Below are 19270 nucleotides of genomic sequence, written 5' to 3'. Positions count from 1 at the left end.
GCAGACTGTTAGGCAAGCAGTTTAAGAACAGTGAAAACATGGCCAAAAAAACCTGTAAAACTACACTCAAAAAGTATATTGTCCCTTTTATCCTCCTTGTGTGTTATGTCATTGATTGTCAAATTGCCTGAAATTAAAGGTTTAATTAAAGACATTGCCTGTTTTCAATAGGCAATAATTGTTAATATTGTAAAGAAATCTGTACATCATTCCTGTTACCGGTTAATATACTGATGATACTATTGGTAAGCCTAAATTCATGGGATTATTATTTTTTTTTCAAAAGAAACTGGATATTTTGCTTGATTTATAAACAATTTCCTCAACTTAAACAAGTTTTGAAATTACAAAAAATGCAGGAATTGTATATATATGTTATTAACCTATGGTGATGTAAGACGGGACACAAATAATATGAATGAAAAGTCCTTAATTCTTAAAAAAATCTAAATTCTTGAGATAAAATGGCATGATGCAATTTGCCAATACAATTTTCCATTAGAAGTTAGGGTTTTAAAAAAAAAAAAAAAGAACTGAACAAATGGATGCAATTTTATAACCAATATATATTACAATACATGGTAGCACAAAGACCATGTTTTATTCAACTTAATTTGGGTAAATGTCTGCACGTAAGAAAGTTATTCAGCCCTCTAATTCTGTCTCTATACTATTTTTGGCCTCCATCCAGCCTAATCTTTGCTGTAAAAGTCTCATGTGTGTGGAAAGGTGAACTCTAAGTAAATGTCTTAAACTAAATTACATGGATGGATTAGAGACACTGGAAAGCGAGAAGTGTAAAGGGAAAACTAGGTTTAAATATTTCAGGTTTTATACAGACCTGAAACATCAGGAGACTGAGGTGTACTTTTCACATTCAAAAGTGAATAAAATGTCATGAGAAGCAAAAAAAATCCAGACAATTTACTGCACAGCATGAGTTCATAACTAAAAGCAACTGAGTGTTATGCAGATATAACCACTGCCAGTATCTGAGCTTACTCTTTTCTTTTTTTTTCCAAGAGCTTGTAATTCTGTGGGTTTAAATGCATTTAGTCAACCAGTCAAAACTTGTTGCAAAATGTGATTTATGTGTAAGTGTTAGGTTTGTTTTTTTTTTAAGACACAGACTTGAAAATCTGTAGGAACAAATGCAAGATACTTTGATTGCAAGAAGTATGTAGTAAATATTTTAACAAGCAATTACATGGAGACGCAAGTATTCCAAATGTATTTCACCTGATGCTCCTCTGTTGTGTTAACTTCTGCCTACTTCCTATTTAGACCTTTCAGGCATTTCATGAGGGCACACTCTCAAGTCAATTTGCAGTGAACATGCTGATCCAATATAAAGATTTTGTGATCTGGCTCATAAAAGTAAATCTTGTTAAGTAAATAGTGATGCAGTGCAATATTGGATATGAATAACTGATAAATGAGACTCATGGTGCAGCTGCAAATTTTGGCTTTCAAATCTGTATTGTATTCATCCACGTTTACTTTATACTGCTAGTCTACTTAGAAAAAGGTAAAGCACATTTATGGAATATTTACGTGTATATAAACTTCTGCTGCATTTTGTAATACAAAGCAGAGAAGTGTTTCTGGATGACAGAGTGTTCGTGAAGTATTTTCAAGGTCATTGAATGACAGAGTAGTTATGAACATGTCTCTCCTTCTGCCACATACAACAATGAGCAACAGATTGATAGCATGGATCTATCTGTATTATATTTCACAATATCTTTAAATTGATCTCCCTTTTATGCCCTTTTTTTCTCTCTACCCATTTCTTTCTTCATTGGTAAGGAGAAAGTATAGTATACGTGATGGGAATGAAAAAGTTATGAAAGAAAATTATCTTTGCATGTAAGAAGCAAAAAAACCCAGTTCTTGAAACCATGATTCATGTCAACCTTGAGGTCTTTCCTTTTGCACAGTAGGGGATGCCATGAAAGACACATTTGGGAATCACATTTTAGTTTCTTTGCTTGTCACTGTGAGGATGGTCTCTTTGATGATAGCAGTCACCAGGAGCTTATTTATTCTCACTTTTAATGGTGGTAGTTAGATTTCTGCCACCTCCTGGGTAACAGAGCAAGTAGAGTCTCTTTTTCTCACACTTTGCATGTTCCAGCGTTGAAAATTGCATGGCTTAAGAGTCAAAACTCCTGTGCCAGAACCTGCTTCTTAGGTAGCTCCAAGGCTGCAGCATCATATGTGAAAAAAGACACGTAGATGTTATATATTTTATTCTGTTTATTACTATTAGGATGCAGGATTATAATGATATATAAAATGTTTGAATTTTAAATAGCAACCTTAACTGAGAGGCAAGGCTTGCTAACATTTGTTTGTGAAAAATTCTCTGCTTCTCTGAGCATGGCAATAGAAATTTTCATTCCTCGGTGCTCTCAGATATCCCTTCGGCTTACCATTAAGAATTCCCAAATTTTTGACATCAGTCTAGGAGCATTGTAGGAGTACTGGTATATTTGTAGTAATGAGTAAAGAGTAATTAGTTTTCTTAGGTTTTTTAATCCATTTGGTTAAGAAAGCCCACCTCTTATTTGTATATAATAACATGGGGCAGTTTTGTAACACCATAAGAAAACTAGTGAATTGCATAATATGTAAGAAAATTTGGGAATTACACAAAAGATATCTGTTGCAAGTCTCATAGGAAAAAAAAAAAGTAGCTCTGCAAAACTTGGTTGACAATAGGAAGAAGATGCAGTTGTTAAAAGTAAACTGCTGTCAGTATTTTCTTAGACTTGGAAAGCATTTTCTGTGAGGGATTTTTTTGTGCTAAAAAGATGTTTGGACCAGTAACCAGTTACTGGTTTGTGATAAGTTGATAGTTTATATCTAGAGATATTTGTAGAGATATATGCTGCACTATTAAAAGCAACCAGCAGGAGCTTGTCCAGTCTTCAAACGGCAGTTGTACCACACTGAAAATACTTTTCTGCTCAGCCTTTTGGAAGAAAGATTTGAATTCACTCTGTGAAATCAGTCAAGCAAAAACCAACTCCAAGCAAAGCTGTGCTCCTGGGCACAGTTCTGCCCTCATTGGTAAGACCTGTTTGCCAGTGACTGGTGATGCAGAAGAGCAGAGTCAGTCTTGACTCAGATGGGAGGATTCTGACCCACCACATGTCACTGTATTGCAAGAATCTGTACCAAGGTGTCCCATACCTGCTTTTCTCAAACAGTAATATGGTCCACAAATCTATGTGGACTTGCCACACCATTGGATAGCGCATACACATTCAACCTAACGTTGAAAGTACTTCATGCTTGGAAGATGCCAAATTTGTCTATTAGGAATTCAAGTGAGGCTTACCTTTTTCCCCAAGATCTCTCAGTAACAAAGAAATTGTCAAGAAATTTTCAACTCCCAACTTTATGCTGCAATTTTCAAAGGGGATTTTAGGTCACAACAAGTTGTCCAGTGTAGGAACGGAAGAAAAAAAGGTCAGGAAAAGCTGAAATACAAGTAATTCTTTCTGCCATACAAGGCAGTGTAAGAAATTATAGATTCTGACACAGATAGACTGGGGTAGGATACAATTTGATTTATACCACTAAAAATGAAAGAAAGTGGTATAGCTGTCTCAAGCATAGAAGAAAGTAAGGTATGCACTCACAGCTAATCCTTAGCCTCCCCCTTCAAATTATACTCCCTCCTTCAATAATCCAGGGTGAATTCTAGATCTTGATATAAAGCATTGTTGCATTTGCTAAAATCTAACAATGAGCATGTTCTTTGTCATCATCTAATAGATGGAATCCCTTAGAAGACTCTGTTTTATTTTCTGGGTTGTCTCTCAGTAAGTATTGTTTTTAGCCTTGATTGGTGTTCCAAAGGACTAAAAAAAAGTGGGATAAATGAAACAATATAAATTATATTAATACTAAAAGCCTTAATTGCCCTTCTGCAATGAGATTAACACAGTTATTCTTTTACTACATATTGTGGTATTGTATGTTCACTCAATAAGGCATCACTTAGGAGACTTAATTCTACTGTCTTTATGTGTTCATATTGCCAGTGGAAGTTCAGGTGTATTCAGTGGCCTAGAAATTTTTCTTATAGGAGAATGTTAAAACTATGTCTACAGAAAGTAAATTTGATTCATGGAAAGGTTTAACTTAATCAGATTTTATATTAAGCAGTGTAATTTGTACTACTAAAATTGCAGCTATTATAGTCACATAAATATTTAACAATGAACCCTGCTGAGAACAAATTCCCATTGATTTTACTGTATTCGTTTATTGTTTCATAAAAAAATTTAAGTGTAGTCCTTTCCAAGTGGCTGGCTGTTTCTTCAAGCGTTAGACCCTCAAATCCTTGCATTAAGAAGTGCAAAATAGTTTTATAGCAGAGGAGGAAACAGAGTTCTGAGGACCAAGATAGTATTCACCTTTCATTTATGGAATCAGAGAAAGGTTGGTTGGAAGGAACATCTGGAGTTTATCTGGTCCAACCTCCCACTTCAATCAGAACTGGTGCCAGTCCTAGATCAGGCCAGGCATGGCTTTTTCTAATGCAATCTCAACCCCCAAGGATGGAGATTCCTCACCCTCTTGTCTTGATGTCACCTGTTTCAGTGCTTCATGTCTTTCTCAGTGTATCAATATTGCTAATCTCTGCTCTGAACTTGCCCAGCTACAGCTTGGGCCTGTTGTCTTTGTTAGACTCTTTGCTGCTGCTGAGGAGAGTCTCACACCATTGTTTGTATCCTCACTGAGAAAGGATGGAGGTGACTGCTCAGTCCTCCCTTGGCATTATCTCCAGCAGATTAAATAACACTCAGCACTTTGTGTTGTTCATATGTCCTACATTCCTTTGGGTAGCTCTCTGCTGGACCCAGTCTGCTTTCACACAATCATAGAACATACTGAGTTTGAAAGACCCACAAGGATCTTTGACTCCAACTCCTGCGCTGCACAGGACCATCCCCAAGAGTCCTACCATGTGCCTGAGGGCACTGTCCAAACCCTTCCTGAACTCTGTCAGGCTGCTGTTACCACGTCCCCGGGGAGCCTGTTCCAGTACCCAACCACTCTCTGGGTGGAAAACTTCTTTCTAATATTCAACCTCAACCTCCCCTGACAACTTCAGGCCATTTCCTTGGGTCCTGTCACTGGTCACTCCAGAGAAGAGATCAGTGCCTGCCCCTCATCTTCCCATCATGAGGAAGCTGTAACTGCAGTGAGTCTCTCCTCAGTCTCCTCCAGGCTGTTTCTTTTTGTTCTAGGACACAAAATCCCAGGTTTGGTGCTACTTGCACTAACTAGAATGGCACAATAAACCTCTCTCAGTCTGCTGGCTCCAAGCTATGCATCCCTGTCTGCATTGGCCTGCGTGCAGCTCTCCCTACACAGCCCCTTCAACCTGACCAGAAAGACCTCTTGCCCCAAAGACCTACAGCTATCTTTGATCTAATCAAGGTTTCTGTTGGGCATCTTGGTGTCTGCATTGGTGAACATCGAGGAATAGGGTTAGAGAAATGGGATTCTGTTGTCTATGCTGCTGCAACTATTTTTTCTTTCATTGAATTAGTGGGGGATTTGGGTTGGTGTGTTTTAAAATGCAACATTTCTTCTAAGTTCATCAATCTCTATGAGATCTATTTCCATGATTTTGTTTAATATAATGTTTCTACATTTTAAGGTAGCAAACAACTAGCCATCAGTCAAAGTTGTTTAATTGAATGGTAAATGAATTGCAACACTTCAGAACACTGACAATCCTATGCACAGACAAAAAAAATGGATAAAAGTCTTTCTTAAAAGCTTGTTCTAAAAGATTTATTTATTGAATAAATAAAAAGAAGGGCTAATGAGTACTGTGAGGAGACCTGACATTTTAAAGGTTAAGTTATTCAAAGAGCATTTTTAAAAAAATGTATTTAAATTCTGTGGGTTTTAAGCTCAATACATATTTCCATTTTAGCCAATTGAATTGCGTAAAGAATGAGTTCATTCTATATATCTTGTTTAGCTTAACAAGATCTCCTTATAGTGATTATCAGCAGTTTCAGGGACTGTGTCTCCTGAACTTCAAATATAGGGATGCCTAGTAAATTTTTGATTGTCCATTCTTTCTTTCTCCTCTCCTTTTCCTCTTCCATTTCTTCCCTGTTATCCCTTTTCTATTCCTTCACTTCCATTTCCCTTTCCTTTACTGGAAAAAAAAAAAAACAAAAAACCACCCTATCTTTTCTGGAAGTTGATTGCATTTTCAAAGCTCTGGTATTAGGCAGTTGGCTTGGTCATCATAAAGGTAGTATAGGAAATTTTTAAAGTAAAACCTTGGAGAAAGGGATACTAAAGAAATAGTGAAGGGAGGATTTTTGGGGTTGGGTTGATTTGGTTTGTGTTTCTTTGTTTTCATGTTTTTTAGTTCTTTTTCTAAGATATCAATACAGCTTTGAGTATCTGTGTGTTTTAATGTGTGTTATTACAGTGGAGGAAAAGAAGCCCTTCTTGTTGGCATGGAAAAAAACACATGTTGACTTTGTTCTCCCTCATTTTTTTTTAAGTGATGAGATACTTCTTACTAAAAACTGAACCAACACCTAATATGTTTGTGTACATTGAAGTTAAAAAAATGTAATCAAAATATAATATTTACAAAAGGGCAATACATAAACAACTGAATAAAAGCTTAGTGGTGTCAAATTTGAAGAAAGGGAAGCTGACTTGTGAAGCAGAGTGCTGGGTTATAAAATAATGAATCAAAGAGTAAAGGAAGTTCTGAAAGTTTGCCTATCTCAGATTTAGTGAAATAGTATGAAAAATCAGGAAAGTTAGGACAAAATAAGCATTATATTATGGATAGTCAGTATATCCATTACATTCTCTTATACACTCGTATTGTACATTTATAAATTCTCATTTTATACAGTTAGAAGGTTTCTGTATGGAGAAGAAGCGTAGCAAGTTGGAATTAATAGTGAAGCCTCACATGTTCTCCTAGAAATTTCAGCAATTTTCAATTATGGAAAGTCTGCTTTTACTAAAAATGCACTAAAAACATTATAATTGAAAATAATACAAATTTTAATGGGAATTTCTTCTCCTAGCCTATACCACCCTGCACACACAGTACTGTAAACCAGGAGAACTGGCTGTTACATTCCTGTCCTTTAGGTTAGGATATATTATTATCCATGTTGTCTTCCACTTCAGAGAACTACAGAAAACAGCAGCTAAGAAGCATTAGTTAATAAACAAGTGAACTATAGATACATGAGGGAACTATTTTTAATTAGCAAGAAATATTTTGATAATAATCCAAAAGGATTTTTTTTTTTTGCTGAAAGCAATAGGGAAATACAAAACATTCCAGACAGTTACAGAATAAAAGTAAAATTATTTCATTTATTTTGAAGATAGAATGTGTGTTTGAAATACAAATTCTGTCTTAATGGTGATGAGAAACAAAGGCTCTCAAAGCTAGATCCTAGTTGCACATGATTGTTGATAGGATAAGACACTAATCAGTACAAGTGGCAGGGTTTGTTTATGAAATATTCTGTTATTGTCAAGTTAATATCACAGAAAACTGTGAAGACGATATCAAGATAACATGGTCTCTTTTATCACTGGGAGTATGCCTAAAAATATTACATAATTTTAATGATTTTGCATTTTTCTTAACACTAGTTTGCATAAATTATTTATTTTACACGCAGTTCATGCAAGTGTGTTTCTGTTCTGGATGAGGTTATGGAAACAGTTTACTGTTACAATGATCCATCTCAGTAAATTGCTTTTGTTCCTGGAATTTTTCTCCTAAGATTTTTTTCCTATACTGCATTCTCTACTGTTATTTTGATTAAATACGGATTGAACTAAGGGTTCTTTTTAAATTAATAAACTAGAAAATGAACTTCTAAAGAAAATCTCTTCATTCTTATACCCAAAGTTTGTTACATGACAAACCCCAACTTCTGGATTCATGCTGATTCCATTTATTATAAACTGTATTCTCAATCCACAAATTTACTCTTTCCTAGGAGCTTTGATTTGCACTCCTGCTTTCTTTATTTTCATTAATTTATAGCACTCTGTGTTTTATAACTGTAATTGTCTCATGGATTATTTTATCTTTTCTTATTAGATTTATTTCAATACAAATAGGAAGCAGAGAAAATCCCCTGAATGTCCCTAAGGTGGGGATGCTACTCCTGGTTCAGTTTATGTAGTGATATTTCAGAATCCAACCCAAGAAAATTAAAAATTAAATATATGGGGAAAAGGAGTCTAAAAAAGTAATTATATATTAGTATGTTATATATTAATGTTAAAAAGCTAATAAAACCATTATTGCAAAACACATTTTTAATGTCAGCTACTGAAAAGTATTTTGTAAGAAAATTATTCATGTTGGTGAACATTAGATGATATTAATTATACCTGATCTGTCACACTTTATATCTTTATTCATAGGTGATTGTTTGTATTCACAGTTAATTAAACCACTGCAACTCTTATTCCAAACCAATGCAATAATTATACGTTATAGTGCAAAGAGTGATGGGAATTCCTGACAGAGCCATTTTATCTGATTATTAAAATGTTTGCATTTTTTGTCTGTGTATACATTTTAGGGTATGACTTAAGGCTTGATATTGTCTCCACATATATTAATGGAATTTATGCCAATGATTTCACTGGCAGTAGGATTTGCATTAATCATGGTGTTTTTTTTTTCATGTAATGTGCAACTTGAAATATTTTCATTATTAAAGTTCATTTATTTGTATTAGTTGAATTCTGACATTTATAGTCAGATGCTTGAATCAGTATTTATGAAATTAACTGTTATTTGGGCAAGGCAGACAGATGGAACTGAGACAGTCTGGCTGTTTCTGCATATGAATTAACATTTTGTCTATTGTGTAGCAAAATCCTTTTTTTTTTTTTTTCCCTGTATTTCTCCCCCAAGGCAAATTCTAACTTCATTTTGTCAATATTTCTGAGCTGATTTTGAGGCTCAGCTAGAAAAGAGAGTTTTTATACTCTTCCTCCTACTGTGCAAACACATAGAATAAACAAAACAGATGCTGAAATTTTGGGAGAAGTTCCTCATATTCTGTGACATCTACAAGAGTCTCAGACACTTGTACAGAACTTTAATGCTCAAGTTCCTCACTGCTCTTCTCACCTATCCTGCTGCCATAGGTTCCTCACTGCTCTCTTCCCAGGTCTTTTTCTTCTGTCCTTAAAAGAACATGAGTCATCATCACAAAGAGAAACCTGTTTGAGCTTCATAAAAATGCTATTTTTTTTCCTTTGAAAGAGATTCTAGTATTTCCAGGGGACTCAGATTTTCCTTGAGGGTAGTAAAATATGAGTAATAGGTGCAGCAAAATGGTGTTAAATCAAAACACTCCAGTTATCAACATGCACTTTATTCAGTCTGCATTCAGGCTCTCTAGTAATACAGATTGAGACTAAAGAGAAAGGAGTAGGAAAAAATATCCTAAAATTTGTAATGTTTCTTTGGCAGAACTTTCACACTTCGGCCACGATCTCAAATATATACGAGCAAAAATGATATTCCAGCAATTATATATCTCATCTCCTTTGTTTCAAAATAAATTTAAATCATACTTTACTTAGATCTGATATCCTCAAGGGATTGAATTTGAAACTGGAAGAACATTGGTCCATTCAACAGATACCTCTCCAATGAGAATAATGCAGTGATGTGCTATTTCTGTTAATTAACCTCATATAAAACCTACTTTGAGATTAATGTAGTGTAACTGTACTATTAGTTCCCCAACCTTCTTTGCTTTTGTGATGGTTTATGTAATATATCACAGTCCTTAGAAGGTTTCTGAGGAAGATTACTTTGGTGATAAGACAATTTTATATGCCAGACATTTTCCCTCTCATTCTACTGTTGTAAAGTAACATAAACAACCTTCCCTGGACCAGAAAAGCAGCTGGAGAATTTTGTTTTGATTTTAGTGACTTGGATTTATGGTACAATTTATTTCACAGCAAATCTTGTGTCAGATGTTGTTTTCCTGTGGTTCATCTTGATAGCAGTTAAACTTCTGTGACAATAAAATGAACTTTTCTAGCTGAAATGATTGCACAATAGGTTTTAAATAGTATGGAATTCTGCATTTTTGTCTATCTAATATATTTTTGTGAGGGTTTTTTTCTGTATTCATGTTTTATTGTTTTAGGTTTTCTTGCAAATTAAAAGAATCCGTAAAATTAAAATAAGGACTCTATTTTTAATATTGCTTAAACTTTAGGATTATTGTCCCAGAATAGGTTATGCTGAGTTATTCTTTTTCATGGCTGTGTTTCTTTTTTAATTCTGGTCAACAACACTTTAATAAGAATCAAACCAGTGTTCCTGGCGTACCTTTTTAAAAAAGTATTTATAATTTTGTTTTAAATTCTTAATTTAGTATATAAAACCAAACACAAAATAACTGGTAACTTATTGTATCATGATCTCCTTGAAGAGTACCTTGTGACTTGCAGTCTCCCTGTCTTCTTATAAGTGGATAACAGTAGGGTTTGAGCTGTTGTGCATCATGTTAATGTAATAATTAATTAACTTAAATTAGGTAATTTAGTTAATTTGCAGAGTTCACATGAGAATATTCTAGTTTTCCCTCTTTGGAGTATTCCTTCCAAATCTACTCCTCAATGTAACCCATCACAATAATTCCAGCAAAATCAGTCTACAAAATTGAACTGTCCAGCTGAAGCACACAGGTACTCTAATTAGAAAGACAATATAAAAGCAAAAGAAGGCAGACATGACAGGTAGAAAAAAAACTGGAAAATTTCAAATCATATTCTGAAAAAAAGGATTTCACAGTGTATTTTGAACTTGATAGATATCAATTAATATACCAATGGCATAACATACAGTATGCAGTGAACCAATTTTTTCACATTTATATACTGAAAGTGAAATACTATATTTCTTTCAGAATATTATTTGAAATTTTGCAGCTGATTACTTCAGTGATCATTGCAAGCTGCAGTCAAAATATCAGTGTGGCCAGGGTCATGAGACAAGGAGTCCTGTGAAAAGATCTTAATTTTTGTATGGAAAGATATATAGGCTGATTTTATATTTAAACTACAGATACATACCTTAAAAAAAAAAAATTTGTTAAGCATTTTCTTCTTAACATATTCCAAAAAATGTGAAACTCTGAGCAAGCAGTGGAAGTTTCACTACGCTTAGACTACTTTTCAACCCTGCCCTTTTGTTCCATACTGTGGGACAGTTTTATATCTTACTTAGTTATTCTAAATATTCTCTTAGAACTGGAGTATGTAAAATATTCTGATCCAGAATGTTTGTTTGTTTGGTTGGTTGGGTTTTTTTGGAGAAGGACATAGTTATATTTTTCTTCCTATATACATAATATATCCACATCTACCATCACTGATACCAAGTTGGTCCACTTTTTGAGGACATATTGTGCTATCAGAAACAGCTGGGTTAATTCATTGTATCTGTCATTGTATCTAGACACATAGTGCTGTGCAGAGGATTCTGAAGTATACACTGATTCTTTAAATACTGCATATATAAGTAATTTTGTTCATTTATATAGGCCCCAGGAGTCACTTAAGTGTTTATGGAATCGAATCCTTAGGTTTCACGTATTTAACACATTTTTGTTTTATTAAGTGTTGACTCATAGTCATGCTTTTATGTTGTTTAAATTTTAAATACATTTACAGTAGCACTAATTTTTAGTATGCCCTAAGGTTTATTTTCAGTGAAATTATTCAGCCTTGGAAAGTAGTCATGGCTGAAAGGCAAGTCAAACACTGCTACTGCTTGGCTTAGATTTTAAATTTCATCTTAACAGAACTGAATGTTATATATCATAATCCTTCTCCAAATTCCATTCTTGTTCTCATGTTGTTACTTTATTTTTTCATGACATGGTTATACTTCAGAGTTTGATATTTTTAAATCTCATGAAATTGTAAAGCTAAAATGTGCTGGAAGACATACAATTCTATTGCTTTGTTTACAAGAAAACAGTTACCATGTTTCAATGGCAAATTCATGCAAAGAGCCCATAATAGAGTGTGAAATGTAAAAGTTACTTTTTTTCCAAATTCATTAAATCCCTTTAGCACCACATGTAATAGAAACTCTAGCTGACTGCTGCAGAAACTAAAGAAATAGAAATTCTAATAAATCTGGACTCAAAAGAATAACAGAGAGTATGGGCAGAAATAATTATGCTTTCACTGAATATGTAACTTGAATAGCAGGCCTAAAGCAACTATAAAATACTCCTCTATAATGAAAAACGAGGCTCCCTAGAGACTGAGAAAGAACCTACTGGTTCTTTCTTGAGACATTACATTTCTATATCCTCTTGTAAAATATTACAGCCCCTATCTTGCTGGGCAGAAGAAATGCTGCTGTGCCTCTAGTCAAGTCCATCTAATTTACATCCATTCCCCAGGACGAATGTGACATATGGAGAGCTCATCACAGAGCTGGCACACCGCAAACAGGCAATTGCTGTAGAGACAATAAAAGGAATCTTTCTTGTAAAGGCAGGGTAATGCTCCAAGAACTCTCTTTGGATCGATGTTTCCAAGTGCATATTCAACATTGCTATTAGTAAATACAGTACTATAATGTTTATAAATATTACATAATATTTATTCCTATAAGGGATCCGGGAATCAAATGGTTTTTTCCCTGGATTTTATTTCTAGAGTTGTTGCTGTACAATATTCTTGCTTTTTGGCAAGCTTTCCCTGTTTTCTGCTTCTGATGGCATCTCCAGGTGCTAGTACAGAGACAGGTTGTGTGAATGATTGCTATCAGGGGGTCAGTGTTGATTTCTGAAAGCCTGTCATAAGTTCAACCCCCTTGGCTTCCCAAATCACCTTTTTTTTTGTTTGTTTGTTTGTTGTTTTTTTGTTATAACTTAATATGCATTTCCATGTACCTCCTCTGAAATATATACAAATGTGACTAATTTACTTTCAGGTCTCTGGTAGACAACTCAGAACTCTTCCTTTGGTCATCACAGGCACCTGTCACTTTAGATCTGGAATACAGTGTTGAACTGGCAGACCATAGCACCAGCATCTCACCACTAATGTGCATGTAACTGTGTAGAGTGCAGACCGAGGACAGTTGATACTCATCTGCATGAAGGAAAAATGGCAAGTTATGAACTGTATGAAGGAACCTGTGCTAGGTGCCCCTAGCCAGCAAGGAAGGAGAATTGCCTAATTTTTTGCCAGATTCATGTCTCCTCTGTGTGGTGGGTGGACCTTGGCTGGATGCCAGGTACCTACCAAAGCCATTCTGTCACTCCCCTTGGCAAGTGGAGAAGAAATAGAAGGAAAGGCTCGTGAGTTGACATGAGGACCAGGAGAGGTCACTCACCATCTTGGGCAAAACAGTCTAGACTTGGAGAAATAAATTGAATGTATTACCAGTCAAAATCAAAGCAGGATAATGAGAAGTAAAACAAATCTTTAGAGCACCTTCCCCCCATCTCTCCCTCTTTCCCAGGATCTACCTCCTCCCCCACCAGCAGCTCAGGGAGATGGGAATGGGGGTTACTGTAAGTTCATCACAGGTTGTTTCTGCCACTGCTCAGGGAGAGGAGTCAGAGTCCTGCCCCTGCTCCACTGTGGGGTCTTTCCCACGGCAGACAGTCCTCTATGAACTTCACTGTGAGCCCTTCCCACAGGCTATAGTCCTTCATTAACTGCTCCAACACTGGTCCCTTCCATGGGGTGCAGTCTTTCAGGAACAGGCTGCTCCAGCGTGGGTCACCCACAGCATTACAAGCCCTAACAGCAAACCACTTCCAGCATAGGCTCCTCTCTCCACAGGTCCCTGCCACAGGCTTCCCACGGAGTCACAGCCTTCTTTGGGCACCCACCTGCTCTAGTGTGGGGCCCTCCAAGGACTGCAGGTGGATCTCTGCTCCCCCCTGGATCTCAGTGTGCTGCAGGGGCACAGCTGCCTCACCGTGGGCTGCACCCTGGGCTGCAGGGGAACCTCAGCTCAGGCACCCAGAGCACCTCCTGCCCCTCCAGCACTGACCTTGGTGTCTGCAGAGTTATTCCTCTCACATACTCTTCCCTGAGAGCAATTATGTCTGTGCAATAACTTTTTTTCCTTCTTAAATATGTTATCCAAGAGACATTTACTACCTTCTCTGATGGGCTCAGCCTTGGTCAGTGGCAGGTTCATCCTGGAGCCATCTAGCAATGGCTCTGCCAGACATGGGAGACGCTTCTGGAAGCTTTTCACAGAAGCCTCCCTTGTTACTTCCCCCAGCTACCAAAACTTGGCAGAGTAAAGCCAATGCACTGTGCTCACAACGTGAACATAAAATATTGATTCACATCAATGTCTTTGATTCTTGCCCGTGGCTTCTGAAACACTAATTTTACATTCCTGCAGAAGCACAATTTGCTCAGTCACAACAACAGTTCCACGCAGATGAACAAGGACTGTTAGCACTCAACAAAAAAGCTATGCTTGAAACCATTGTACTACTGGAAAAGAGGACTTGTTAAGTTGCAAGTGAAGCAAAGAAATTATGAAGTTGCCTGAATTTTTTTTTTTAATTTATTGCTTCATCAAACTTTGTTCCTTTTTTCTTTCTCTTTCCTTTAGCAATGGTTGTTCTCAGCAACTTGGAACCAAATACGACATATGAAATCAAAGTAGCAGCTGTCAATGGAAAGGGTCAAGGAGAGTATAGCAAAATCGAGATCTTTCAGACCTTACCTGTCCGTGAGTAACACTTGTGCTACTAAATTAAAGTTATTACTGGAATATGTTATATCTAGATCAGCTAATAATTTGAATTATGATTCACTGCAGATAATGTTTTATATTTATGCTCTACTCCCCAGTGTATTTCAACAGCCATTGCTTCTCGGAAATCATGTTTTCTGATCTTCCTCCCCCCCTTCCAAGAAGTATAAATGAATTTAAATTGGTGAATTTATTCCGTTATCTTATATTTTTGAGACTCAGAAAAATCCATATTTTATATACAAGAGAACAAACCATGAAAGATATTAGATTAAGGGCTTTTTCTCATTTACACTCAGGATATTATCAGCATCTGTGAGAAATGAATTGGCCATTTCTGGAGACATTTCTTCATCAAATTATGCTGCCATTGTTTTGCAATTATTAAGCCTCAAACAGAAATCTTAAGATGTGGAAAAAATGATGAGAATAAATTGTTGTAACTATGATTACATGCAAATGAAAAATTCTATGAAGCCAGTTTTATATTTGTAGTAGCTATCAGCAAGAGATTCAGATTTAAACATTAAGGGCTAGTGAAAAATATTTTTCTCAAATTACCTTTAAATAGAACAATAAATAAATTAAATACAAAGGGAGAAGAAAAATAAAGGAACTAGCAGATGGCAGTGTATAGTAATCAAACAGACATACCAAAATATATCAGCAACTATTGCCAGACCAGTCTCTCATAAATCTGTTGCAACTGAACTGTTTCCTGAGTAGGGCATGACTCAGTGTAGTTAATACTGGCCCTAAGGGAATGAACAATACAATTCGTGCAACCACAAAGCACACAGATATTTCTGTGTTATTATATTATGTTCTTACTGGTACATTTCTTCTGTCCCAAACCAGTAACACGACAGCTTTTAATTTTCTTTTTCATTGAAGCATATGCATATTCTAAATATATTGATGGACAAAATAATTTGCTATTATTCCTACACAACAACATACCCGATGGAGAAATGGCAGAAGCTCATAGAGGTTATATATATATATATATATTATATATATATATATTATATATGTTACCTGATAAAAAGCTAGGAAAACTTATGTTGAGATCTGTTTATCCTTACTTTGATAAGGGATAAACCCAAATAATAAAATTATTTTAAAAGAACTGTATCTCTCTGGGTGAATGCAAATTTGCATCTTTTTCGAGGATTAGAAACTTCAGTGTGATGTGTTCATGTAGGATCTGTTTTAAAAATTTGTAATAGGCCTTACATACAGAAATGATCATTAGTCAGTGAATTTTGACCAGCAAAGTGGCTTAAACTGGCTATTAATCTTTTGATTGTATGTTTAAGAATATTTTTGTCATTACAAAGAAAGTTTGGTTTGGTTTTGAAAATCTTATTCTTTACTCTTATTCTTGATATTTACTACTCTAAAATTATCTAATTTGCCTTGACGCATTTACTGGAGAGTATATTTACTTTAAATTACAATTTAAATCTTTCACATGGGACTGAAGTCATGCCTAATACTAAGGATTCTTACCTGTAAGAGAGTGTTGCCCTTTAAATTCAGTGTGAGTAGCAGCCCATCAGCCTTGCTGAATTGATGGCTAAAGGATTTCAGAAGGAAATTCATTTCAAAGTGTCAAAAGATGGAAGGTCTCAAAGAAATGAATATTTCTTTCATACTTCACGTAATTTTGTTTCCTTGTGTGAGTAATCTACATTGGAATATAGTTTAAACAAAATATTTAACACTCTTATAGAGGTTGTGTTGCATTGCCTGGAAGGATCATATTGATTTTAAGATTTTGATTATTATTATTATTATGGACAGGTTTCCAGCTGTAATTTTGGACTTATCTCACTGCTGAATTATCATTATGTACTGGGTTTTTTTCCTTCTTTAGGGGAGCCAAGTCCCCCTTCAATTCATGGACAACCTGAAAGTGGCAAGAGTTTTAAACTTAGCATAACTAAACAAGATGATGGAGGTGCCCCCATACTGGAATATATTGTCAAATACAGAAGTGTAAGTATTTCAGTTAATCAAAATAAGTGAGTTATGCTTGTTAATATCTGCTTTTAATGCAGAGAAGACTGATTAAATTAATTGAAATATAGCAATTTAACAAAATGGGGTTGTATACTAGGAAAAGTAAATAACGATAGAGTATGTTTTCTTTTGTTGCTGCTGCTGAAGTTGATGATGCCAGAGTATAAATAAAAAAAAAAAAAGAAAAGTTCTTCCTAAGGATGTAACTGAAATTGCATTCCAGCAAGAAAACTATGCTTTGTTTTGTTATGTGGTAAATTAAGAACAAATCTGGCACATTTAGAAAACAGGCTTTTCTGTGATGTATAATTTATTAAAAAAAAAAAAAAGTTGCTTATTTTTTTCTGTTATTAAAGTAACTCAATTATCCTTCATTTCCTGATGTATTATGCTTAGAAAAGATTGATTTGAAGAAGTAGCTACAGGGCTGGCAAAAGTGATGAATTTAATTCCAAAATGTTCATTTTTAAAAACTTGTGTTCCTTTAGGTAGATTAAAGTACCTGTATCTGACTAAATCCAGTAAAAACACATCTTACCAAAGTGTTATAGCAAATTTCCATGTCCATTTCCAGAACCTGAAAGATTGGGAATGTGACATCAGATATTTAGACATGTTCAATGGAATGCAGTGTGGACTGTATCTAACAGGAAGAAGCAACCTTTGAGAAATTAACTGCAGAACCCCTTTTAGTGTTCCCAAAAAGGAAAAGACAGTTACTTAACTTGTAAAAATTTTTGTCCCATTTCCTGATGTTTCCTATAATGTGACTTTTTAATGATGGTCCTGGGATTATCCGAGTGCTAAACTTGGTGTGTAAAATGATTCTTCTAAGCTAGGTATAACCAAAGAAGATTGGTAGCTCCAAACCAATTGAGAAACATTTGGTAGCCCTTTTAAGAGTAGCCTGAGGCAATGACCAGGAGTTATTCTGCTATCACTGATCCCTAAATATTAATTGACCTCCTCAAATGACTTTCAGTCCAGTGAATACAGTTGGCTTAAAAAAAAAGTAATTATAATGAAAATGGAGGTAGTAAAATATGCAATAAAAGATACAATGCAGTTTTGTGGGATTGAACTTCCTAGGTAGACTAAAATGCCGCTAAGTATTTACCAGCTGGAAGAAAAGAAGTTGTTTGGACACAATACATGCATGCAGCATATGGAATTAAACCTGGTTTCATGATCTAAATAAGCTAAATGCTTTTGGAAGTATCCTGCACATTTTTGGAAATCTGATTTTGATCTGGTGTGTTGAGTAAGGTACAATATTATAGCATAAAAGATGATTTTTCATGTATGTTGTTGAAAGGTAAATGTACAGTTTAAGCAGTAAGTGGAAACTTATTAGGTTACTGAAGAATTTAGCTTTATTTGAACCTCAAATCCTAATCTCCTTAAGCTTCCAATTGAAAAAGCAATTTGACTAAATTAAAGGCCTTCCTACAGCAAAAGAAGCAGAATAATTTTTTGGTGTTTTAATCAGAATGAATGAATGCTATTTAAAGTTCATAATTATCTGTTGACTTCTATCTTCCCCATTGGCCATATTTAATTAACTCTTGCCAGCCTCATTACTAGCACCTGGACCACTGTTTAAAGAGTGTATTAGATAAGAACCTATACATCAGTGGCTTTTTCTTCATGTCTTATTAAAAGCCAGTTCCCTCATGTTTAAGTTTTACACAGATTTTTTTTTTTTCTTTTTAAAGGGGGAAGGCCAGCCTTTAAGATATTAAAGCAATTAATAGCCTGATTTAGGGCAATTGGTCAGTTGTGGTTTTTTTCTGGAAATCACATATTTCATTCTGTCAAATATTGCTTTCCTAACATCAGTTTCTTCATATTATGGGCAGGAATTACTTACTTACAATCAGATAATAAGCAGCTTGACATTTTCTTCTGTATTCCTGGAAATACAATTTTTATGAGCAGCAGCCTCCGATTTTTTCATGCTGTTGCACTAAGTCAAGGCAGTCTGACAGTGCTTCACTGATGGAGTCTGAAGCTGATGGCACACACTGGCTTCAAAGTTACCTTAGGAAAGAATAGGAGGGTAGTGAGAAAAACAAGGGAAAATTGGTCCCCAGTAGCCAGGCGGAAAGAGCAGTGGTAGGAATTCCCTAGGGAAGCATCCTGTCTGATGCAAGAGATGACCACCCCACCACATCTCCCATAGAAACTGTGTAATTTTAATAGGGGCCAACTCAAGCCCTCCTTTGGTCTTTCCTGCTTATGGTACTTTTGGAGTTGGTTGGGACACACACAAAGGAGTGCTGGTGTTTTACAGTGGAGGTTTAAGCTTTATCCATGGACATTATGGAGATGTGTACTGAATTTATAAAAGACTATTACCTGCCGTGTTATTTTACCAAGTTGCATACTACATAGAAGGTTGGTTTTGTTTTTCCATGG

At 35.4% G+C, this 19270-nt stretch overlaps 1 protein-coding gene across 1 annotated transcript in view; it reads left to right on the top strand.

The window, feature by feature from the left end:
- NCAM2 (neural cell adhesion molecule 2) overlaps positions 1 to 19270 on the top strand; it is a 279510-nt gene that overhangs the window by 215607 nt on the left and 44633 nt on the right. Inside the window, exons 13-14 of the mRNA XM_027886019.1 lie at positions 14684 to 14803; positions 16707 to 16828. Coding sequence (XP_027741820.1) covers positions 14684 to 14803; positions 16707 to 16828 — 242 coding nt within the window. The remainder of the gene's footprint in view (positions 1 to 14683; positions 14804 to 16706; positions 16829 to 19270) is intronic.

The sequence above is a fragment of the Empidonax traillii genome, unplaced genomic scaffold (assembly GCF_003031625.1).
Source record: "Empidonax traillii isolate 1590-97213 ecotype Southwest subspecies unplaced genomic scaffold, ASM303162v1 scaffold176:size2985712, whole genome shotgun sequence".
Taxonomy (NCBI): domain Eukaryota; kingdom Metazoa; phylum Chordata; class Aves; order Passeriformes; family Tyrannidae; genus Empidonax; species Empidonax traillii.
Note: the sequence above shows the minus strand (reverse complement) of the source record. Positions and strands in the feature narration are given on the sequence as shown.